Below are 21240 nucleotides of genomic sequence, written 5' to 3'. Positions count from 1 at the left end.
TCTGTGTCCCCTCCTCATTCTTTCAGGGCTCAAGCTCCTCCAAGGTCACCTGGCGTCATCCACGTTCTAAGCGCTGGCACCAACTTGACCATGTATTGGTGAAGCGTGAACACTTGAAGGAAGTAACACACTGCCGATCACTACACTCAGCAGTTTGTGACACTGACCATGCCCTCCTACGTTGCAAACTAAGGATGGTCCCAAATAAGTTTCATTACGCCAAACCTAAGCCTACTCCTCGTCTGGATGTTTCTGCAACCCATGTGCCTGCATCGCAGCATGCGTTCCAGGCACTACTTGCTTCCAGCTTTGACTCCTCACCTCCTTATGCAGACATTACGGCTGCCTGGCAGCACTTCCACTCTACTACCACAAAGGCTGCATTTGCCATCTTTGGAAAGCAATCCAGATCCCAGCCTGACTGGTTCAAAACCCATGCCAGCCTGCTCCTACCTGAAATTGACTCTAAGCGCTCAGCCAGATTGTCCTACCTGCAGCATAACACTCGCTCAAGTAAGGCAGCTTTGAAGCAGGCATGCCGCAATGTCCAGCGGGTCACTCGCACAGCCATGCAGGCTTACTGGACCACACTGTGTGACCGTATTGAGTCAAGTGCATCCAATGGAAACATTCGAGGAGTCTTTGAGGGCCTGAAAGAAGCCTTGGGCCCAGTCCCTAAAAAATCCTCTCCACTCTATTCCCTATCAGGTGACCTTCTGACTGATTTGGAATCTCAATTGGCGAGATGGGCAGAGCACTATAGCCTTCTCTATGCTCAGCCTGTCACAGCCAACACACTGGCAATAAATGCTGCTGTTCCTGAGCTCCCTACTATGTCTGATCTGGATGCAGATATTACCATTGAGGAAGTCAAAACTGCAATTAAAGCATTGAAAAATAACAAGTCTCCCGGTGCTGACGGCCTCCCCCCTGAGGCTTATAAGGCAGGTGGTGATGTTCTTGCCTCTGTTCTACATCATCTGGTTGTGATGTGCTGGAAGAGTGGATATCTCCCAGATGTCCTTAGAGATGCCAACATCATCACCATCTACAAGAACAAGGGGGACCGTGCAGATTGTAACAATTTCAGAGGAATATCTTTGCTCAGTCTTGCTGGCAAGATATTTGCTCGCACTATTTTACCACGTCTACAAATCCTTGCTGATCGTATCCTCCCTGAAAGCCAGTGCGGCTTCCGTGCTGGCCGGTCCATAGCAGACATGGTGTTCTGTGTTCGTCAACTACAGGAAAAGTGTATCGAACAGCAAAAACCTCTGTTCTTGGTGTTTGTAGACTTGACCAAGGCTTTTGACTACGTTAGTCGATCTGGACTTTTCCTCATCCTACAAAGACTTGGCTGCCCTCCAAAGTTACTGAAGGTGATCACGGAGTTTCATGAGGGCATGAAGGCAACTGTACAGTCTGAAGGCACTTGCTCTGAAGAGTTCCAGATAAGGTGTGGAGTAAAGCAGGGATGTGTCCTTGCTCCTACCCTTTTTGGAATTTTCTTCTCTGCCCTACTACGCCGTGCCTTCCCTGATGACTCGGGTATCCTGCTACACACCCGCAGCTCAGGAAAACTGTTCAATCTGGCCAGGCTGCGGGCGAAGACTAAAGTGCGCCATGTTCTGGTACGTGAGCTGCTTTATGCTGATGATGCTGCCTTTGTTGCCCACTCAGAGGGAGATCTACAACTACTCTGCTCATCTTTTTCCGCTGCATGTCTAGAGTTTGGTTTGCAGATCAGTCTTAAAAAAACAGTTATCCTTGCCCAACCTGCAACCCTGAACCCTACAGTATACATTAACAACATACCTCTATCTGTGGTAGACAAATTCACCTACCTGGGTTCCACAGTATCAAATAACAATAACCTTGACGCAGAGCTTGACATGCGCATTGGGAGGGCATCATCGGTGTTTGGAAAATTGAGCAAGCGTGTCTGGCACAACAAGAACCTCTCATTGCTCCTCAAAGTCCGTGTATATCATGCATGTGTACTTAGCACCTTGCTATATGCAAGTGAGACATGGACAACTTACAGAAGGCACGAACATCGCCTCAACGCCTTCCATTTTCGCTGCCTCCGCTCCATACTGGGTGTATGCTGGAAAGACCAAGTGCCAAACTCTGTCATACTTGAGAGAACTGGCTCCAGTGACCTGTACACCATCCTTCGTGAACGCCACCTCCGTTGGACTGGGCATATCTATCGAATGAAGGACACCCGCCTCCCAAAAATCTTGCTGTATGGCGAGCTGGCAAATGCCCCCCGCAAACGTGGTCGCCCCCATCTACGTTTCAAAGACGTCATTAAGAGGGATCTTCAGGCCTTCTCCATCAACCTGGACAACTGGGAGGCACTTGCATTTGACAGAACCAACTGGCGTGCAGCAATTAACAACGGCCGTAGGGACTCTCAGGAGTCCTATAAGTCATTTCTGGAAGAGAGACGCTCTAAACGGGAAGCAGTTCGTCGCACTCGACATGAACGGCCATAGTAGTATATATATAGGCTACAGGATTCAGTTTTCAAAAGTAATGTGAACAGTATGTGTTTTTCTTGTAAACACATTAGTGTCTTCGTGGAAACAAAGCCGTAACGTAAATAAAACTGTATTGATGTTTGTGTACATTTTCCGTTGTTAATGGGCACAGTTATTCATCAAATGATAGAGAATAATATTACAACCAGCATTTATGCTGATGCACTGTATAGTTAAAGGCACTTTTCCAAAGCCAATCCAGGGCCTTAAATCAGAGTGGTGAAGCGATGTTGTTCAGCCCTAGTAAAGTATGCCAGAAAGTCAGCTGTTCTACCTTGCAAAACCTAACCAACTGTAAAGATTGAAAATTCTTCCATGCCAGTTTTATTTGACAAATTTTGTGAGTGTCTGATCTGCATAATTTCTGCTGTATGTTTACATTTTGTAGTTAATTCCACACTGCCATGAGCCAACATAATCTATTACTGCATGAAAACACAAACAAAATAAAAAAGCCAAGACAGAAAGAGAGAGCAGTTAAAAGAAGAAAGCACTTTAACATGAAAAATATCATATACACCTTCCCTTACCTCATTCACAAACACCCAGTGACTGTCTTTGGAGGCCAGGTTAGTCTCCACAGCCTATAGAGAAACAAATAGAGAAAAAAAAAAAAATTGTGTTAGCGGTTTGTGGCAGGAATAAATGAGCAACCTGACATTGAAGAGATGGCTTGAAACTGCATTAGGTTAGAGCCCTACCTCACCCTATATTTGCTGGACATTACTCAACCTAGACTAGTTATATCAGGCTGGTTACTGTGGAAAAAACAAAAAACAAAAAAACACCTGATATTTTGGTCTAATCTCTTCAGAGAACGTGTAAGGCCATTTTCTCTAAAATGAAGTGTGAGGGTGTCCTGTATTGTTTACACAATTATAGAATACAACTTACAAATACAAATGTAAACCTGGTCAGTGTACAGTAACAGTTTAATTATTCCATGCAACATAATTATATACATTATGCAACCGTATGTTTTGTTTATTTAAGACGAATTAACGTAATTTAAAAACATGGATCTTCTCACTTCTGTCATACATAAATTTTTGCAACTGTCAGAGTCATTCTTTTTTTTGGGGGGGGTCAAATGTAACTACAACGTTTGAATTTAAAGATGCTAGTATCTAGCCTAGAAATCTAGACGCACCCTAGCGGCAGCAAATTTAATCTGCCCGCAAGTGTCGTCTAGCAACTCTCAATACCCTTCTGAGCTGTATTCGCCTAACTCTTGCCAGACCAACCACATCGTGTATAGAGTCGGTGGGCAGGGCCATAATGACGACAGCCGAGTTGCGTTTGCATGCTTCTAGGAAACACAGAAACTGGCGAACGGCGGTCTTTCGAATCAGCTTTGACCGCGACTCTAGAAGACTTGGAGTTAAGCTTTTCTCTGAGAAAAGAACAAAGAACGGCACTGAAGTCATTCTTAAAAAGGGAAGATGTGTTCAGAGTTTTGCTGACCGGATACGGCGAATGTTTAATCTATCAACAAGCTCTGTTTCACCTTCATTGCTCTGGTTGGTTGTAGCGCTATCCTATCGCGTACAGAGGGAGTTTGAAAGACAACCGTTTATCCCGCCCCTCGGATTGAGCCCTGTCTATGGTGAGTTTCCAGACCAAACATCTTGATTTGAGTCTGGCTTGTTAGGCTAGCTAGTATCGATATTGTAATGAAGATTAAAAATGCTTTAGACAGACCTTTTTATTTTTGGTTGAACTCTTGCTAAAATGTGTTTGAAAACTGTGGATATAGCCCTGGTTTGCAAGGTATGTAATAGTGCAATTAAACGTTTGCTGCTTTTTGTCTTCTAGAGATTTTGGATATACAATAACTGTGATTATGTAGAGCTTTGTGCTTTCTCGGGATACAGGCTGTTCTTCAATTTGACATTAAATCTCAGGCAACTCTCTTGTCACATTTATCACATTCTTTCTTTGTGTATTTAGCATGTATGACAGCACAGAATTCATTACTTTCAATTAAAGGCGCTATGGAACAGACAGCCTGTCAAATATCATTTTCAGCTATAAAACAAAGTGATGGCAAAGGTGGAGTGTTTATGAGCAAAGTATGTTGTTGCCTTGCATGGTTTAGTGTCATCTAAAAGCTTAATGCAATTAATAAAAATAAAATAAGGACAATTTATCATGTAAACTATGCACAATCATGCATATTTAAAGTGCAATGTGTGTAACATGCAGCATAAAGAGCAACATGAAATATGTGCAATATGCAAAATATGCAGAATCTTGAAACATGATGATCCGAGATTAGCCAGCTTTGAAGCTAAATGAAAATGAACTATTAGGAAATTAAGGAACACACATTTTGCATTATTATTTAAGCAAGTGCAATTAATATTTGGAAGTTTTTTTCAAAAGTGAACTAAATATTTGACATTAGGTTCAAAGCAAGTAGACATAATAGATAGAATGAGAGACATTTATCATCATGTATATGTGCAAGGGCCTAAAACAAACTTTTTTTTTGCCACGTCTGCCACATTTACCGTTCACAAATATTTTTACCAGCCAAGAAAATTCCCAATTCTCTGTACAAAGTAACATATTTTAGTGAAAGTGAATGAAACACAACAGGCACGATACCGGTATACACATGAATATGAATATCTACCAGAATATCTATCAGAATAACATGAATATCTATCAGTACAATAGGTTACATGACAAAACCTGCATTACAATTATCCAATTTAATCCAATTTGGAAAGCATTTTCAAAAAGCTTAATTTTTCGTTAATAAAAACACTCTCATTGTGGATGGAAGGCCAAAGCAAAGAGAATTTTTTTTTTTTTTAAACTAAAACAAGACCAAAGACTGCTGTAAACGGATCCCTCTCTTTCTTTGGATTTAACACAGCATGAATGACATTTGACATATTTCCAGGCATTGTTAATTATTAACATGTTTTTATATGTTCGCATTGTGCCTATCATCGTTACCATGCTATTAACATTTTGAGATGTTGCTAGATATTGTTATTATGATGGGCCAGCAGGACAAGTTAGCTACCTAGTTTTGGACATGTTGACACATTTTGTCAGATTTCTTTTGTATGTTTTAGGAAATTGCGAGCATGTTTGTCAAATTGATAGACAGTTAATTACATGCTGATAGGCATTGCTTGGTGTTGTTTGCATGTTCCTAGGCATGTCACTGTCATAACTATCACTGTCACATTCTAACATGATAGTGACATGCCTAGGAACATGCTAACAACACCAAGCAATGCCTATCAGCATGTAATTAACTGTCTATCAATTTTACAAACATGTTTTAGTATGTTTTAGTATCCTCTTATCTATTGTTTTAGACTTTTCAGGCAGGATACCTGTTGTAGATATCGCTATGATGAGGTAACTAAAGGTAACTGAACTAACACAAAATAGATTTCTTTATACGTAATTATGAAATAAATATTAAGCATTAACAGATATCTGGGATTATTAGCAGAATTGGGTTTGATTATACAATAAATATTCCAATACACACAAGACCCTATTAATATTGCACTGCATTGTATTAAAATCCAAGGTTTACCATGGCATCATCTTGCTCGGAGTGACAGTGTAAATGCTGTTTGTGTACTGTATCTGTGTGCATTTGAATGGGAGAGGGGTCTTGTTTTAAGACTAGATTTTTTTTTTTTTTTTTTTTTTGGTCACCATTATTTTTTGCCTTACTAACTTCACGTCCTTCCATTTCTGTTCATTACACGCTGACATAATAAGCCTGACCTTCTCCTCAAATGTCAAGCAAATATTAAAAATGCATTTGACAGTAGAATATGGAGGAGGACTTTCATGTTTTAGTCTTATAAAAAAAAAAAAAAAAAAATTGTAGAATATTAATCTTATGTAAAACAAGACCTCTGATCCTCCTGGAGTCACAATGTGACAATAGACAGGACATACAACGTGTGCAGACATATGGAAATATGAATTATACTTTGCCTCTTTGAAAACCCCACCTTCTAAATTGGTTTTATTAATTTAATTTGCTTTACCAATGTTCCATGAGAATATCTGGAAAAATATCTGGCGTGGGTGGACGTGACGTGAACAGGCTTGGACAGATAATAGTCCTCTGCCTCTCCCACCGTGAAACCTGAAACACTTAATTAATCTAAATAAAATCAACAAACTGCCAAAGGGTAAAAGGGTATTCAACTGAGGGCATGAGTTCTGTGAGGTCAGGGTAACAAAAAATAAAACAAAAAAATAAACACCTCTTCAGGGGCATATATCATGAAGTCGGTTTAGCTGGATAGCCAGATATGTTTACGCTTAGTTTATGCCAATCCTGGGTTTTAGGTACCATTAAAGTGGTTTGGCTTATAGCCGTGTTCATCGCCAACTTACGTTCCATGGCTAACCTGCTGCAGGGCAGGTTATGTTCTGGATAAGAGATCGCAAACTTAAATTGGACCAATCAGCCGTGAGTAAAGTGACACACTTCTGATGCAATAAAGTCACTCCCCCTGTTTCTACTCCAAATTTAAGGTTAAAACATAGCAAATGGGTTTAATGACTAAAGTGTCTGGCTTTTAACAATGCTTATTTATTATAGTAATAATTTCGAATGATTTAGATATAATTGATGTAATTTTTATACCCCTAATCAATTACACATTTATCATTTTAGTTAATAAATCATTAATAGGCACTTTGTTAAAATTAATATAAATAGCCTCATCAATTCATACAAATAAGCTTTAAAATCAATAAATAAAGCTATTAAAAAGAAGCTTACTGAGCTTAAATGTTCAGTTCTCTCTATATATCAACTAAACTAACTTCATAACTTTTACTTAAGTTGGCGTATATTTTTTTTCTGTTGTCCTCTTTCATAGTAAGCTCTTTTATTCTTGCTGTGCAAATTTGTTTAAATTTTTAATATTTTTTCAAGCGTGTAATATTCTGCAGAAGAGAAATTAATCTCACTGATCCACAGCACATGATTGGCTGTTCGCTACTGATGCCACAGCTAAACTCCTGGGAGCTCATTTATAAAACATTGCATAGAATTTGCGTCAGAATTGGCGTACGGACGAAACAGTACGTGCGTACTCACAGAAATATTCGGATTTATAAAACTGTGTGCATGCACATCCTACGCAGTTTTCACTTAATAATAATAATAATAATAATAATAATAATAATAATAATAATAATAATAATAATAATAATAATAATTCATTACATTTATATAGCGCTTTTCTAGGCACTCAAAGCGCTTTACATGGAAGGGGGAATCTCCTCATCCACCACCAATGTGCAGCACCCACCTGGATGATGCGACGGCAGCAATATTGCGCCAGAACGCTCACCACACACCAGCTGATTGGTGGAGAGGAGACCGAGTGATGAAGCCAATCAGGATATGGGGATGATTAGGACAGTGTCATGATGGACAGAGGCCAATGGGCAAATTTGGCCAGGATGCCGGGGTTACACCCCTACTCTTTATCAAGGACATCCTGGGATTTTTAACGACCACAGAGAGTCGGGACCTTGGTTATAACGTCTCATCCGAAGGACGGTGCTCTTTGACAGTATAGTGTCCCCATCACTATACTGGGGTGTTAGGACCCACACAGACCACAGGGTGAGCGCCCCCTGCTGGCCTCACTTACACCTCTACCAGCAGCTACCTGGTAATAAATCACAATCAATTCTAAATGTAGCACAGCTTTTGCGACTTCATATCATGCCCATAGTTGCCCATAAATAGTCTGTCATCCATTGTGAAAACATGGCAAACACAGAGAGGAAATAAAATAAAAAAAAACGTGACTTCACTCAATGTGAAGAGGAAGTTATTGTTGGGTAGGTGGAAAAGAGGAGAAAACAGTTTGTTAGGAGGGCACAGTGTGGGAATTGGGCATTAAGAATGAAAAAAAAGGCACTTGAGTGGCAAAAGGTTACATACGCTGTAAATGCTGTAGCCTCACAACCTCGGACCATGGCTGAAATAAAAAAATAAATTGTCAGATATCAAAGTCGAGGCAAAAAAGCGTCTAGCGCTGCATCGCAAGATTGTGTCTGCCACGGGTTTGATTTAGTTTGTTTTACACTGCAGATCGATCAAATGGGTGTCCATTTAGGCTGTTAATTGTAAGAGTTGCTTTTTTAAGTCTTCATGTTATTTATGAGAGGCAGTATTGACATTTCTTTTACATAACGGTCAGTTTCTCACACTTTCAGGTGTTTCTTTCATCTGCTGACGGTGTCGCCATTTCTCATTTCACCCGTTTTTGTGCATACGCCTGGATCAGAGCTTGCGTGAAGGACCACACATTTTCCCATCAAATTTGCCAATTATTACGTAGAGAGCGACGTATGCCTTCTTTTGTGCGTACACAACATTTATAAATGAGGCCCCTGAATTCAAGATCAAAGCTTGAGTTGACAGAGAAAGCTGATGATCAGCATCATGGTACCAACAAAGCCTGAATAAATTGCTTTGGTTTTGTCAACTCGAAACTAATCCTGTAACCCTGAGTTTGTTAAAATACCATCATGGCACAGGCCCCAGGTGAACCTCATCCCAAGGCAAAAAATCCATGAGGCGCAAACAAATATTTAACATATTTCTCAATGAATCTTCCTGCTTGAGGAATCACAAACTTGAAAGCTGCTGGGTTAATTTTTGGCGGTCTGATATTCTGTAACATCAATCCACTAGAGGCAAGTTGCCTAAACGCAAGTGCAGCATTTATCAACAAACTTCAAACATAAAACAAAGACTTGGCTTGACTTGGCTTAGCTTGACTTGGCAAAAAAACAAACAAAATACTTGGCTTGGCTAAATGAGACATAAATAGAGTTGACTATGACAGACTCACCAACAAGTGGGTTACACATTCAATATCAGACAATGACACATGGCAAACATGATACACATGGAATAATGACTAGACAAGTCAGACAATTAGCCAATGACATGACACAACACATGAGGGCATGGGAATCACATGATCATAGAACACATGACAAAACCAGGAAGTTTATGTCAGTCCACATGAAAACAATACTATAGTATATTATAGTAAAATTACTCTAGACTACTCTATTCTATAATACTCTAAATACTATAGTTTTTAACCCTAGTAAATATACCAGAGTAAATTAACAAAATATAGTAAATACAATAATATACTACAATTTACTGTATATTTACTTTAGTATGGTTCAAAAACACTGTAGTATTTACTAGAGTAATTTGACTGTAATTTTACTTCAATATACTATAATATAACCTAGTATTTTTTCATGTGGTAGTGAACAAAGCAAACTAAGGGTGCATCTCAATCAGCTCCCTAGTTCAGTAGTCATGGCCCTGATCAGGGAGTCAGCCCATTGACTTATGTCCTAATCAGTGCCCTGCCTACTGAACGAGGGAGCTGTTTGAGACGCAGGGTATGAAACATGACAGTGCATCTGATAAACTGAGAAATGTGACCGTGAACATGGCAAACTTAAAAACATGGCAACTTAAAAACCCTGTGACAGTTCTAGTACTCATGTTCATGTCATTATTTAGTTTGTTTTTTATTCTGTTTCAATAAATAATAATAATAATAATTTGTTCGATTTATATAACGCTTTTCAAGGCACTCAAAGCGCTTTACATTGAAGGGGGGAATCTCCTCAACCACCACCAATAAACTGTACCTGTATTCTAAACTCAACCCTCCGTCAGTGGATATTGTGACAGAAAGACCTTGCAATGAACCCAGCAGTATGTCTTCCTCACCTCAGTCTTTGAGGATTTTGTGGTGGCTTTTTGTGGATTATGTCACTGTCACACCCTCACAATCATCAGTCACTGCCACGCCCACTCGTTCCCCATCACCATCATTCTGAAAACTATGGCACCATCACCCGTCTCCACTACATCAACCCAGCTCACCTTCACTCCCATTGTCTGATCTTCCACCGATCCCACCATTGACTATCTGTCCTTCCAAGAAGCCCTCATCTGTACCCATCTTCGTTTTCATCGTCATCTTCGTCTTCATCACCATCATCGTCTTCACCTTCATTGTCTGTCGTCTGAGTGTCACCCACCTTCTAAGTATCACCTCTCACCTGTGTTCGAAACCTCTGTTAATAAACTTTGCACTTGCACTAATCCATCTGTGTCCTCTTCTGTGTCTAACAGAAGACCAGACCATATGCAGAGCTTTTCGGACACAGGCGGGGACCGCACCGCAGACCACTTCACCACGCTGGTTCACGCTGTACGGTCCTCACTGGTACACGACACTCCCTCCACCGCTACCCATGCTAGCGCATCATCACCAGCACCACCGGCACCCTAGTCAGCAAACCCCTGAAAAGTTAACCGCCCAACGTCAGCGTTGTCCCGTCCACCTCAGAATCACCCCCATTCAGGGAAAACCGCTGGGCCGAGGTTGTATCTGCCATTTCTCCCCCACACTTACACTACGTGTTGTTCATCTGCACAAGGAAACCATCATGTTCATGGTGCTGGAGGAGTCAACCGCGGACATAATCCTGGGACGCCCCTAGCTCATCTTGCACCAGCATATCCACCGGAGAGATCCTGCAAGGGGGTGAGAACTGCTTTGATCGTTGTATTCATCGTCCTTGCTGAAAAGGTCCATCATCATCGTCAGTTCCTCCATCATTACCTGTCCAGTCCACCTCAATAGAGAGTCCCGAAACTCAAGTCAACGTGGCCATTCCCCCAGCTTACCAAGCATTCTAGGATGTCTTCAGTAAGCGGTTGGCTACCAAACTACCACCCCATCGGCCATGGGACTGCAGCATCGACCTCCTGATCTCCTGCCTGGGGCTACTCTACCTAAGGGCCGCGTCTATCCTCTGTCCATCCCGGAACAGAAGGCCATGGAGGAGTATGCTACAACAAGGGTTCATCCCCTGCCGCTTCAAGCTTTTTCTTCGTGGCCAAGAATGTGGGAGGCTTGCGGCCGTGTATCAACTACAGTCACCTTAATTCTCAGACTGTCAAGTTTAGTTATCCTCTTTCTCTGGTCCCATCCGCAATAGAACAGCTCAGTGGGGCCACCATCTTCTCCAAGCTCGATCTCAGAAGTGCCTACAACCTCATTCGCATGGGAGATGAGTGGAAGACAGCCTTCATCACTCCCCCAGGTCGCTATGAATATTGGGTGATGCCGTATGGGCTGTCCAACTCAATCTCTGTATTCCAAAATTACATGAATGAGGTATTTAGTGAATTCTTAAACAAGTTTGTCATCGTCTATATCGACAATATCCTCATCTATTCTAGTGACCTGAGGGAGGATGAAGAGCATGTCTGTCAAGTCCTGCAGAAGCTCCGAGACCATCACCTTTATCTCAAGTTCGAGAAGTGCGAGTTCCTCGTCTCCACTGTCCAGTTTTTTGGGTACATCATAGACAAACAAGGAGTCAAGTTGGACCAGAGGAAGGTGGACACCATCACCCATTGGCCTCAGCTCACCACTATCAAGGAGCTGCAGCGCTTCCTTCGCCAACTTCTACCGCCGCTTCATAAAGAATTACAGCTTGCTCAGCTCATCAATAACCTCCCTGCTCCAGAACCGGCCCAAGTCTCTGTCCTGGACTCCATCGGCCATGGAGGCCTTCCACTAGTTGAAGAACGCCTTCCAGTCCGCTCCGATCCTGGTCCACCCTAATCCTCATCTTCCGTTCATCGTTGACGTGGACGCCTCATCGACCGGGGTCGGAGCGGTTCTGTCTCAGCAGCAGGGGACACCCTTACGACTCCATCCATGTGCTTTCTTCCATTTGAAGTCATCACCGACCATCGAAACCTTGAGTACCTTTGAGATGCCAAACGGCTGAATCATCATCAGGCCTGCTGGGCCCTCTTCTTCACCAGATTTAATTTCATTGACATTGACTTTGGTTTGATGTTGTTTAGCTCTGCTTTCATTGAGTGAAAAAATATGAATCAAATATTTTACATGTCATGACATGGCTGCCACAACAGAGCCTGGTCATGCATGGTCACCACACCATAGCCTCGTCACAATATGGCCACCACACTAATAATAATAATAATAATAATAATAATAATAATAATAATAATAATAATAATAATAATAATAATAATAATAATAATAATAATAATTAAAGCTGCAAGCAGCGATGAAAGGGCCCTCACACCCAGGGAAAACAGTGAATAGTGAGCAAGATGCATTTAAATGAGTAAATAATAGGAGAAATACAGTAAAATCATTTTGATGTGCCATACTTCCTTCTACCCGCAGGTGGCATTTTGACTATCAATTAATTTGAATTTGCCTCACCGGCACATCATCATTTCCTGTTGTCAGCAGGTGGCGCTATGACTAATTGAATATTGGTATGTAGAGGCTAGGCCAGGACTCTTATCAAACATGTGAAGTTTGAGGCAGATCAGTAATTGTATGCCTGACTTACAACAGCTTCCTGTGTCATAGCAAAACATCAGATTTTGACAGGCCACCAAAATAATAAAAAAACACCACTATGGCCTTCAGCAAAAACTCAAGATCTTCACAATCTAACATCACCAAGGGCTTTAGATTAGACTGACCAAATGTGATGTTGAGCTGATTAAATCTCTAGAAGTTTGTAAAAGTACAATGACTGTAAATGGCAAAAACTGTAAAAAAATAATTCAGAAAAAATTCTAAATATCTGACTTCCTGTTGGGTTTTTTAGATTACGCACCCTGGGTCTTTTTGTAGGTACTGGGCTGTTACATGTTGTAATGTATAAACATTTAATTTATCCTGTTTGACGTCAGACGTCGAGGCACGCAACCATACTGTATGTAAGCGAGTCACTGGTATGTAACTAGCAAATGTGAGAGATGTAAATAAAAGTTATCAGACATCAACGTCTACTGGCATCATGATGTATGGCTCTATGAACATATGCTTGTAAGGGTAACAACAATACGGAGTGACATTACATGTGTCTACCGAATTTCATACTCATACATGAAACGTAGCTCGAACTGCACTTAATTTACATTTTGTAGGTGCCGCTATTGAGACATTTTGCCATACCTAATTTTGAAAGATCAGACATACATACAAATCAGACATACATTTTCACTACTTCTGACGTGTGTGCAAAGTTTCATGAGTTTTCGAACAGGTTTAGGCCCCCGGAAAGCTATTAATTTGGGAGAAGAATAATAATAGGCTGAGCAATTACAATAGGGTCCTCACACCATCGGTGCTTTGAACCCAATAATTCTCATTCATAAGCTCCAAACCCTGGGAAAGAATAAAGATACATACCCAAGTAACAGTATCTTTATTGCCAGGTATATAATATGCCTGCATGTCTTCATCTCCAGAAACTGGAGAAGAGCAAATTCTGCCTAAGCACTGCTCAAAGAAACGTTATAGAGGCGACAGAGAAGGCGGGCACCTGTCCGGTGATAATCCTGCTTACATCCACATCAATAGTTGCTATGGTTACTAAGAGGCCAACTGCTTGCACCTCCTGCTGGAGGGAGGGCAATCACAACAAAGGGGTCGTATAACTACTTTCTGTTAACTGATCATCCCTCAGCAGGGCAGCCGAAATTCAAGAGGTCGCATTATCTCACTGCGACCACTCCTGCAGTAGGCTGCCGTCTCACCTCCAAATAGATGGAGAGCAACATAGTGAGGGGGGCTATAAGGTTCTATAATGATCAAACCCATTAAAAATAAAATAAAATGAAAAAATACCGTTTCATCAACTGTACATGGTAAAAAAATAATAATAATAATAATAAAATGAATATATATATAACAATATAATAACAACACAATAATGGCCAAATGCTGGCAGTAAGTGTCATTAAACAAAAATGTGATGTAGAAAACAATGCATTCTAGGAAATACTTTTTCACGGTAAGCAATTGCTGTTAATTTACAGTCTATTTTCAACAGACTGTTAATTTACAGTCTATTTTCAACAGTAATCTACTGTATTTCTGTATTACGGCTTTGTACTGTAGTATGCAATGCATTATAATGTAATAGCATTATAGGGCTGATCAGGTGTTTTACAGGAGTTTGAATTTGAATACAAGCTTCTTGTCTGTGTTGTGGTGCACATGACAGGAATACATGAGGAAAATAAAAGAAAACAAATCAAAGTGAAGAGGAAACTTTTAAACTGACTGCAGCCAGCGAGGCGCGTGTTCTTTTAAAACTGGGCTGGTGACTGTGGTGAGCTGTGAGCGGGAAGAAACAAACTTGTTTGTGTTCATGGCCTTTTGAACACTGAAACTGACTGCAGTGAGGATCCCCTTCTTTTAAAACTGGAGGTTTTAGTTGGATTGTTTACTCTCACGTCCAAATCAGTTATCGAATGGTGACTGATGAGCTGGAACTGAAGAAGCCAGGAGTGAGAGTGAGTGATTATAAATGCATTAAATGGAGAGGGTAAAATCCTGTCAATTCACTGTAATACATAATTTATTCCTAAATAAATTATTCTTTGTGTTTATTAAGGCTTTCAGACTGTTTCTTGTTGGCACTCAGCCTGATGGTTTTGAAAATAAACTAAATAAATGACCACACCCAGAGTATAAGCAACAAAAATGGATTCCACTCATGAAGCAAGCGGACTCTAGTGCACCCTAGGTTTGTAAGCCATGTATTAACATCAACTAACATAAGCTGTCAGCGCACCTGCCTTTCAGACCTCCTAGGGTGTGTGCCAGTGGCATTAATCAAACCAGCACAGTTCTCATTTTGCAAAACAGGGTTCACAAGCGACATATGAGTCTCTTTTTATTATCTCCTTGTAAACCTCCTTCTGTAAACCACAAAATAAAATAGTTTCTTATCATGTAATATGCTTAAGTTATCAAGAATATTTTGATTTACAAAAGTCTTCCTTTGAGTCCTCTGTCCCTGTTTCCTTTCCTTGCATTCTTCTCTGGCATCATTGGAAGGAAGAGCTACGATGCAAAGAAAGTAAGCTTGAATGATGTAAAATATAAGGAATTAAAAACATATGGAGGAAGTTGTGGAGATGATGTGATGGTTGATTATACTTAAAAAACAAAAACAAAACAACAACAACTAAAACATAATCATAGCTGTTATTTAATTCCAATTTAAATATTAAGGTAGCTTAGTCTAGATATCTAGATGCACCCTAGCGGCAGCAAATCTAATTTGAGAGTCTCCATAGACTCTCCATAAACTCTGGTCAGGCCAATCACATCATGTATAGACCTGGTGGGCGGGCTTAACATAATGACGCATGCTATTTGTAAATAAAGAAGCTGGCGAACGGCGGTCTTTTGAATCGGCTTTGGCCTTGACTCTGGAAGACTTGTTGTTAAGCTTTTCTTTGAGAAGAGAACAAATAATGACACTGAAATCATTCTTAAGAAGGGAAAATGTGTTCAGAGTTTTGCCAACTGGATACGTCAAATTTTTTATATATCAATTAGCTCCGCTTTACATTGCTCTGGTTGGTTGTAGCGCTATCCAAATGCATGCTAAGGGAATTTGAAAGACAACCGTTTAACCCGCCCCTCGGATTGAGCCCTGTTAATGGTGAGTTCCCAGACCCAACATCTTGATGTGGGTCTAGCGTGTCAGGTTAAAGATAGCTATGATACTACTGACCAGCCAGTGCAATGCATGTCAAAAGTGAGGGAATCAAACATCAGCTAGTGAGCTAATGTAACTATTGTTTGTGAACTCAATAGCCATCAATGAGAAAGAAAGAACCAAAAAAAAAAAAAAAAAAAAAAAAAACCTCCTATTGTAATTTCCCATTTCCTACATGACAGGGGAAGGGACAATGTACGTGAAATTAAAACCAACATTTTTTTTAGCAGTTCAGAATAGGTCCAGATAGATTTCGGCCAAACAGTGATAGTTCATTGAATAGCAGTTTTACTTGTGTTTTGTGTTTATCAAGTTATAAAATGCTGTATTTTATTTTGATAAATTTTTCCATCAAGTATTTATTATTATATTTTGATACATACTTTTTTCATGTATTTGTGTCCTTCTATGACAGCATTCAAGCAGGGGTGGATCAGTTTTGAGATTTTAGTTTTTGTAAAAGATCTTGACAAAAATATAGGTTTATTATATATATACTGAAATATTTGAAACAGTTACTGCTTTCCACAAGATTGATACACTGATATCAGCTACACTTTCTTTCTCTCTCATCTCTCAGACAGCAAGGGAACCTTGAATTGCTATTACTGTGGCTTACACCGAGTCCTAACAACCATTACACAAGTTCACACTTACATGTGATCATATAGATTAAAGGTTATGTGTATTTGGTGTGCTGTCCAAGGGGAGGGCTCAGAGCTCGGAATTTGGTTTGAACCCAGAGTACTCTCCCCAGCCCATAGGATAGGATTAGTAATGAGTGAGGAGAGGGGTTGGGTGAGGGATGCTGAAAAACTGTCGTGAGGCAGAGGTGTGTCTGCTGTATATATATATATATATATATATATATATATATATATATATATATATATATATATATATATATATATATATATATACTTCTTGTCATGCTAATTAACTGAACATGCGCCTACTTTGCTAATTTGCTTGATTATCTGAATGGGCTCCTCCCAAACTTAGTTAATAAAACATAATTTATACTTACATATAATCAGAGAGATGTGTATGTGTATTTGGAGAGCTGTCCAAAGGGAAGGCTCAGAGCTTGGAATTTGGCCTGAACCCAGTGTACCCCCCCCCCCCCCCCCCCCACACACACACACACACCCAATTAAAAAAGGCAAATAAACGTAGGGCAGCCACCAGGAGAAAGATTAAAAGCTGTGCTGCAAGTTAAAGGTTTGGCATTATTGAGGAAAAGCTTGGTCGACTGGGAGTTCTAATGGGAGCCAGCAGCTCATGGCATGGGATAAAGATCTCATGAAGATCTCTGCCAACAGCCGAACGGGTACACGAGACTTCAAACTCCTGACCGACATGGCCCACATAGCGGCCAGCCCCGTCTGTGATTCGAAATCTGGCACAAGTGGTCCTTACCACCGCGCAGTATCCAACGCAATCATTTTTTGCCCACCAAACACCAAACCCAGGTGATTTCTTGGGCTTTCCTAATATGAAAACAGCTGAACCTAATATAGCTCTTGACAACTGGGATGTGGATTAAATTGAAGTGTTTAAGGAACCAAAAACATGTGATAGTGGTTGAGTCATCCACAAAGAGTGGAGATTTGGCCTTTGGAGGTAAAATTGGAGGTGAGGGCGAGTTCAGAGCAGCTGGGAAAACTGAAGCATGCCAAGATGAACATTGCCTCAAGTGTGGCCGGTATTTGCAGAGTGATAGCCTAAGCAAGGGTTTGAGCTTCATTTCATAAGTATGCCCAGAGTTAAGTGTCTGCCGTATGGTCATTGGATTGTTTTGTTAATACCCTTGATGATGAGGGAAGTCTTGTACCATAAACTAATTTATGAAATAATTAGATTCTGCTTAAATAGCCTCTAATGTAACAAACGTGTAGGCCTTTGATGTTGGTAAAATAAAATAAACTGATGGCAAGCGATGAAAAAAATCTGGAAATTTGTCTTATTTGGGAAATAGGACTAATATTTTAGTCTTAAAAAATCTCTAAGGTGTCAGGTACCATTGGAGAGTTCTAGGGGAAGCTGCTTTTAAGATGGAGTCAAGTGATGTGTTGAGAAGAAGTTTAAGGGTGTGATTTATGGAAAGATCAGCTCTGAATAGTAAGGTACTGGGGTTGCAACATAGTGTTAGGAGGGAGGACGGGGCTGAGGTTGTTTACAGAGGTGACCTCATTCTTATGTCTGCCCCCGGGACTGGGAAAGGAGCAGGGAAAGTAAAGAAGGAAGGAAGCTGGGGGTTGGGGGGGAAATATGGCCTCATGCTTGCGTTGCCTGTGGAGGCATCCTTATGCTAGAGGCTACTGCTGAAGCTGATGGACAGGCTGTTTCGGAGAGAGTTACAGATAGCGGGAGGAAAAGGCAGTGCACTGAGCCTGTGATGCTAGAGGAGGCAGCCTCATGCTAGCATATCTTGCTGGAGCTGGAGGCCATGGATAGGTCTATAGATTATCTAGAGGTTCAAGTTCTGTGCACAAGCCTTGACTTTGCCTCGAGAAGTCTGAACCCTGAGCAAGGACTTGAGCCAGGGCTGGGAGAATAAATAAGACATTCTAATCTTAACGGTTAATGATCAACTAATGAGCTTTGGTTGTCATTGAAGAAAATAAATGATCAAAATGCTCAATTCTCCGGTTACTGTCTCCAAACGCTCCAAAAAGACTGGACATGAAGCCTGATAAATTATTTTTTATATATCTATATATATATATATATATATATATATATATATATATATATATATATATATATATATATATATATATATATATATATATATATATATATATATATATATATATTAGGAGAGAGCAGCAGATAAAACCGGACATATAAAACCGGACAGCAGATAATTAGTCAAGTTAATGGGCCTCATTTATAAAAGGAGCATACAACAGAAAACTCTGCATACCCCAGTGGCCGTTTCCATGCAAAACTTGGCATTTATCAATTTGGGCGTGAGCTGTGGCTAATCTCACGTCCGGTCTCAGCTCGTGTAGTTTTTGAGTGAGAGTGAACCTGCTTGCAGCATAGCAAATCTGGTGGAGAATTGAGCATTTTGATCATTTATTTTCTTCACTGACATCCGAAGCTCAGTAGTTGATCATTAACCGTTAAGATTAGAATGTCAAATTAAAGCTTTACATGTAAATATCAGCATGAACAACAGAGCATGCGGACATCACGCACCTGCAGCGCTTCTGTGAATGGAAAAAAAAAACATAATAAAATTAACAATAAAGGAAAAAAATAATTATGACTACAAAAAATATATATTTCACTGGATTAATTAACATAAGAAAAAAAAAAACATATGATTTTTGTGACACCAATCTAATGCATTGTATTTTTTTCTTATCTTTATTTAATCCAACTGACCGTGCATGCAGGCGCCTTACACACACACACACACACACACACACACACACACACACACACACACACACACACACACACACACACACACACACACACACACACATACACACACACACACACACACACACACACACACACACACACACACACACACTACAACATATCACTTATAGCATTGCTAACTTGACATTTCAGTTTTTCATCATTAAACTACAATGCAGTCAACCAAACACAAACGTTACACTGCTCAAATAAAATGGTCGGCTGTAAAAATCAGTGCGGCAGCGCCCAACCAAACACATTTTTTTGTGCTTGTGAAGGATGCTGTTTTTTTAGATAAACTTCCACTGCAGTACATGGCATTGTCACTCATCAGTATGCCACACGAGAGAAAACGTGTCTTGAATGGTGAGCTTTGTACATCTTTACACATACTTTACATTCTGATTTGACATCCCTCACAGTCTGATTCAAACCCCCTCCAGATCAACAAAGTCTTTTTGAGTAAAATAAACGTTCTAAGACCACTTGGCCTTGTGTTCAGTTTCTGAAGGTCATTAATTCGTGTAGCTGGATAATGGTTTGTAGAGTTTTATTATTATTATATATTAGATGTGAAGCATGTAAAGCCTGAGGTAATGAATTCCACTATAACCATATTTGCAGCATGTGAAGCACTCTTGAAATACACACACACTCTTGTAGTCCCCAATAGGATTTATATTTCAATAGAGTTAAACAGAAAATGTAATTATCCTTTTTAGTATCTTTTTGTATCTTTTTGCTTCCATATATCTGTTGAATACAATTCTTTTCAGAATAGGAAAACACAATCCCTGTCCTTTCGGTCACAAAATTTGCTTAAATTTCCATTGAGTGGGATTCTGTCACCCTGTTAACATATTCCTTATTCTAATATGAAATCATGAAAATGGTTTGTCACCACAGAGTTGACATTGTATGCCCTCCCTCAGACACCTGCATGATTTGTGTAGTGTTTGAAAAAGGGGCTATCAAAGGGGTCTGGAATGATTGAAGCAGAATGATGTGTTTATGATTAGCCTGCTGTTTGTGTCCGGGAGGGGTAAATCATACCCATACTTCGTCTTGTTGATTCCTGAGGTGCAGATCAAAATAACACATACGTATCCAATCACACAGATAGAGCCATCCACCTCTAGATCAGAGGTCTTCAACCCTCCACTGGGGGACCCATTGTCTTGCAGAGTTTATTTTCAACAAGTGATCCTGAAGAGCTTGATTAACTTCACCTGTCTTTAATTAGGGTTATAGCTAAAGTCTGCAGGACAGTGGGTCCCTAGGAGCAGGGTTGAAGACCTCTGCTCTAGATGTAATTCAAACACCATACTATTGAGCAGAGGTCTTAACCCTGCTCATGGAGACCCACTATTATGCTAAGTTTATTTCCAACATGCTTCAGCACACTGTCCTGTGTATTTTCAACAAGTGATTCTGAAAAGCTTGATTAGCTTCACCTGCCTTTAATTAGGGTTGGAGACAAAGGCCCTGTCCACACGAACACAGGTATTTTCAAAACCGCAGCTTCCCTATCTCGAGGGAACTTCGAGCTGCGTCGAAACGCTAGGGGACGCCTCTCCGTGCCATGTCATGAAGCACTTGTGTAATCAGTCCAATA

General features: G+C 40.3%; 1 protein-coding gene across 1 annotated transcript in view; it reads right to left on the bottom strand.

Moving 5' to 3' along the window:
• Positions 1 to 21240, bottom strand: part of grid1b (glutamate receptor, ionotropic, delta 1b) — a 741339-nt gene that overhangs the window by 105400 nt on the left and 614699 nt on the right. The window contains 1 exon segment of the mRNA XM_067429947.1: positions 3077 to 3130. Within this exon segment, the coding sequence (XP_067286048.1) occupies positions 3077 to 3130 (54 nt within the window).

This window comes from Pseudorasbora parva, chromosome 21 (assembly GCF_024679245.1).
Source record: "Pseudorasbora parva isolate DD20220531a chromosome 21, ASM2467924v1, whole genome shotgun sequence".
NCBI lineage: Eukaryota > Metazoa > Chordata > Actinopteri > Cypriniformes > Gobionidae > Pseudorasbora > Pseudorasbora parva.
Note: the sequence above shows the minus strand (reverse complement) of the source record. Positions and strands in the feature narration are given on the sequence as shown.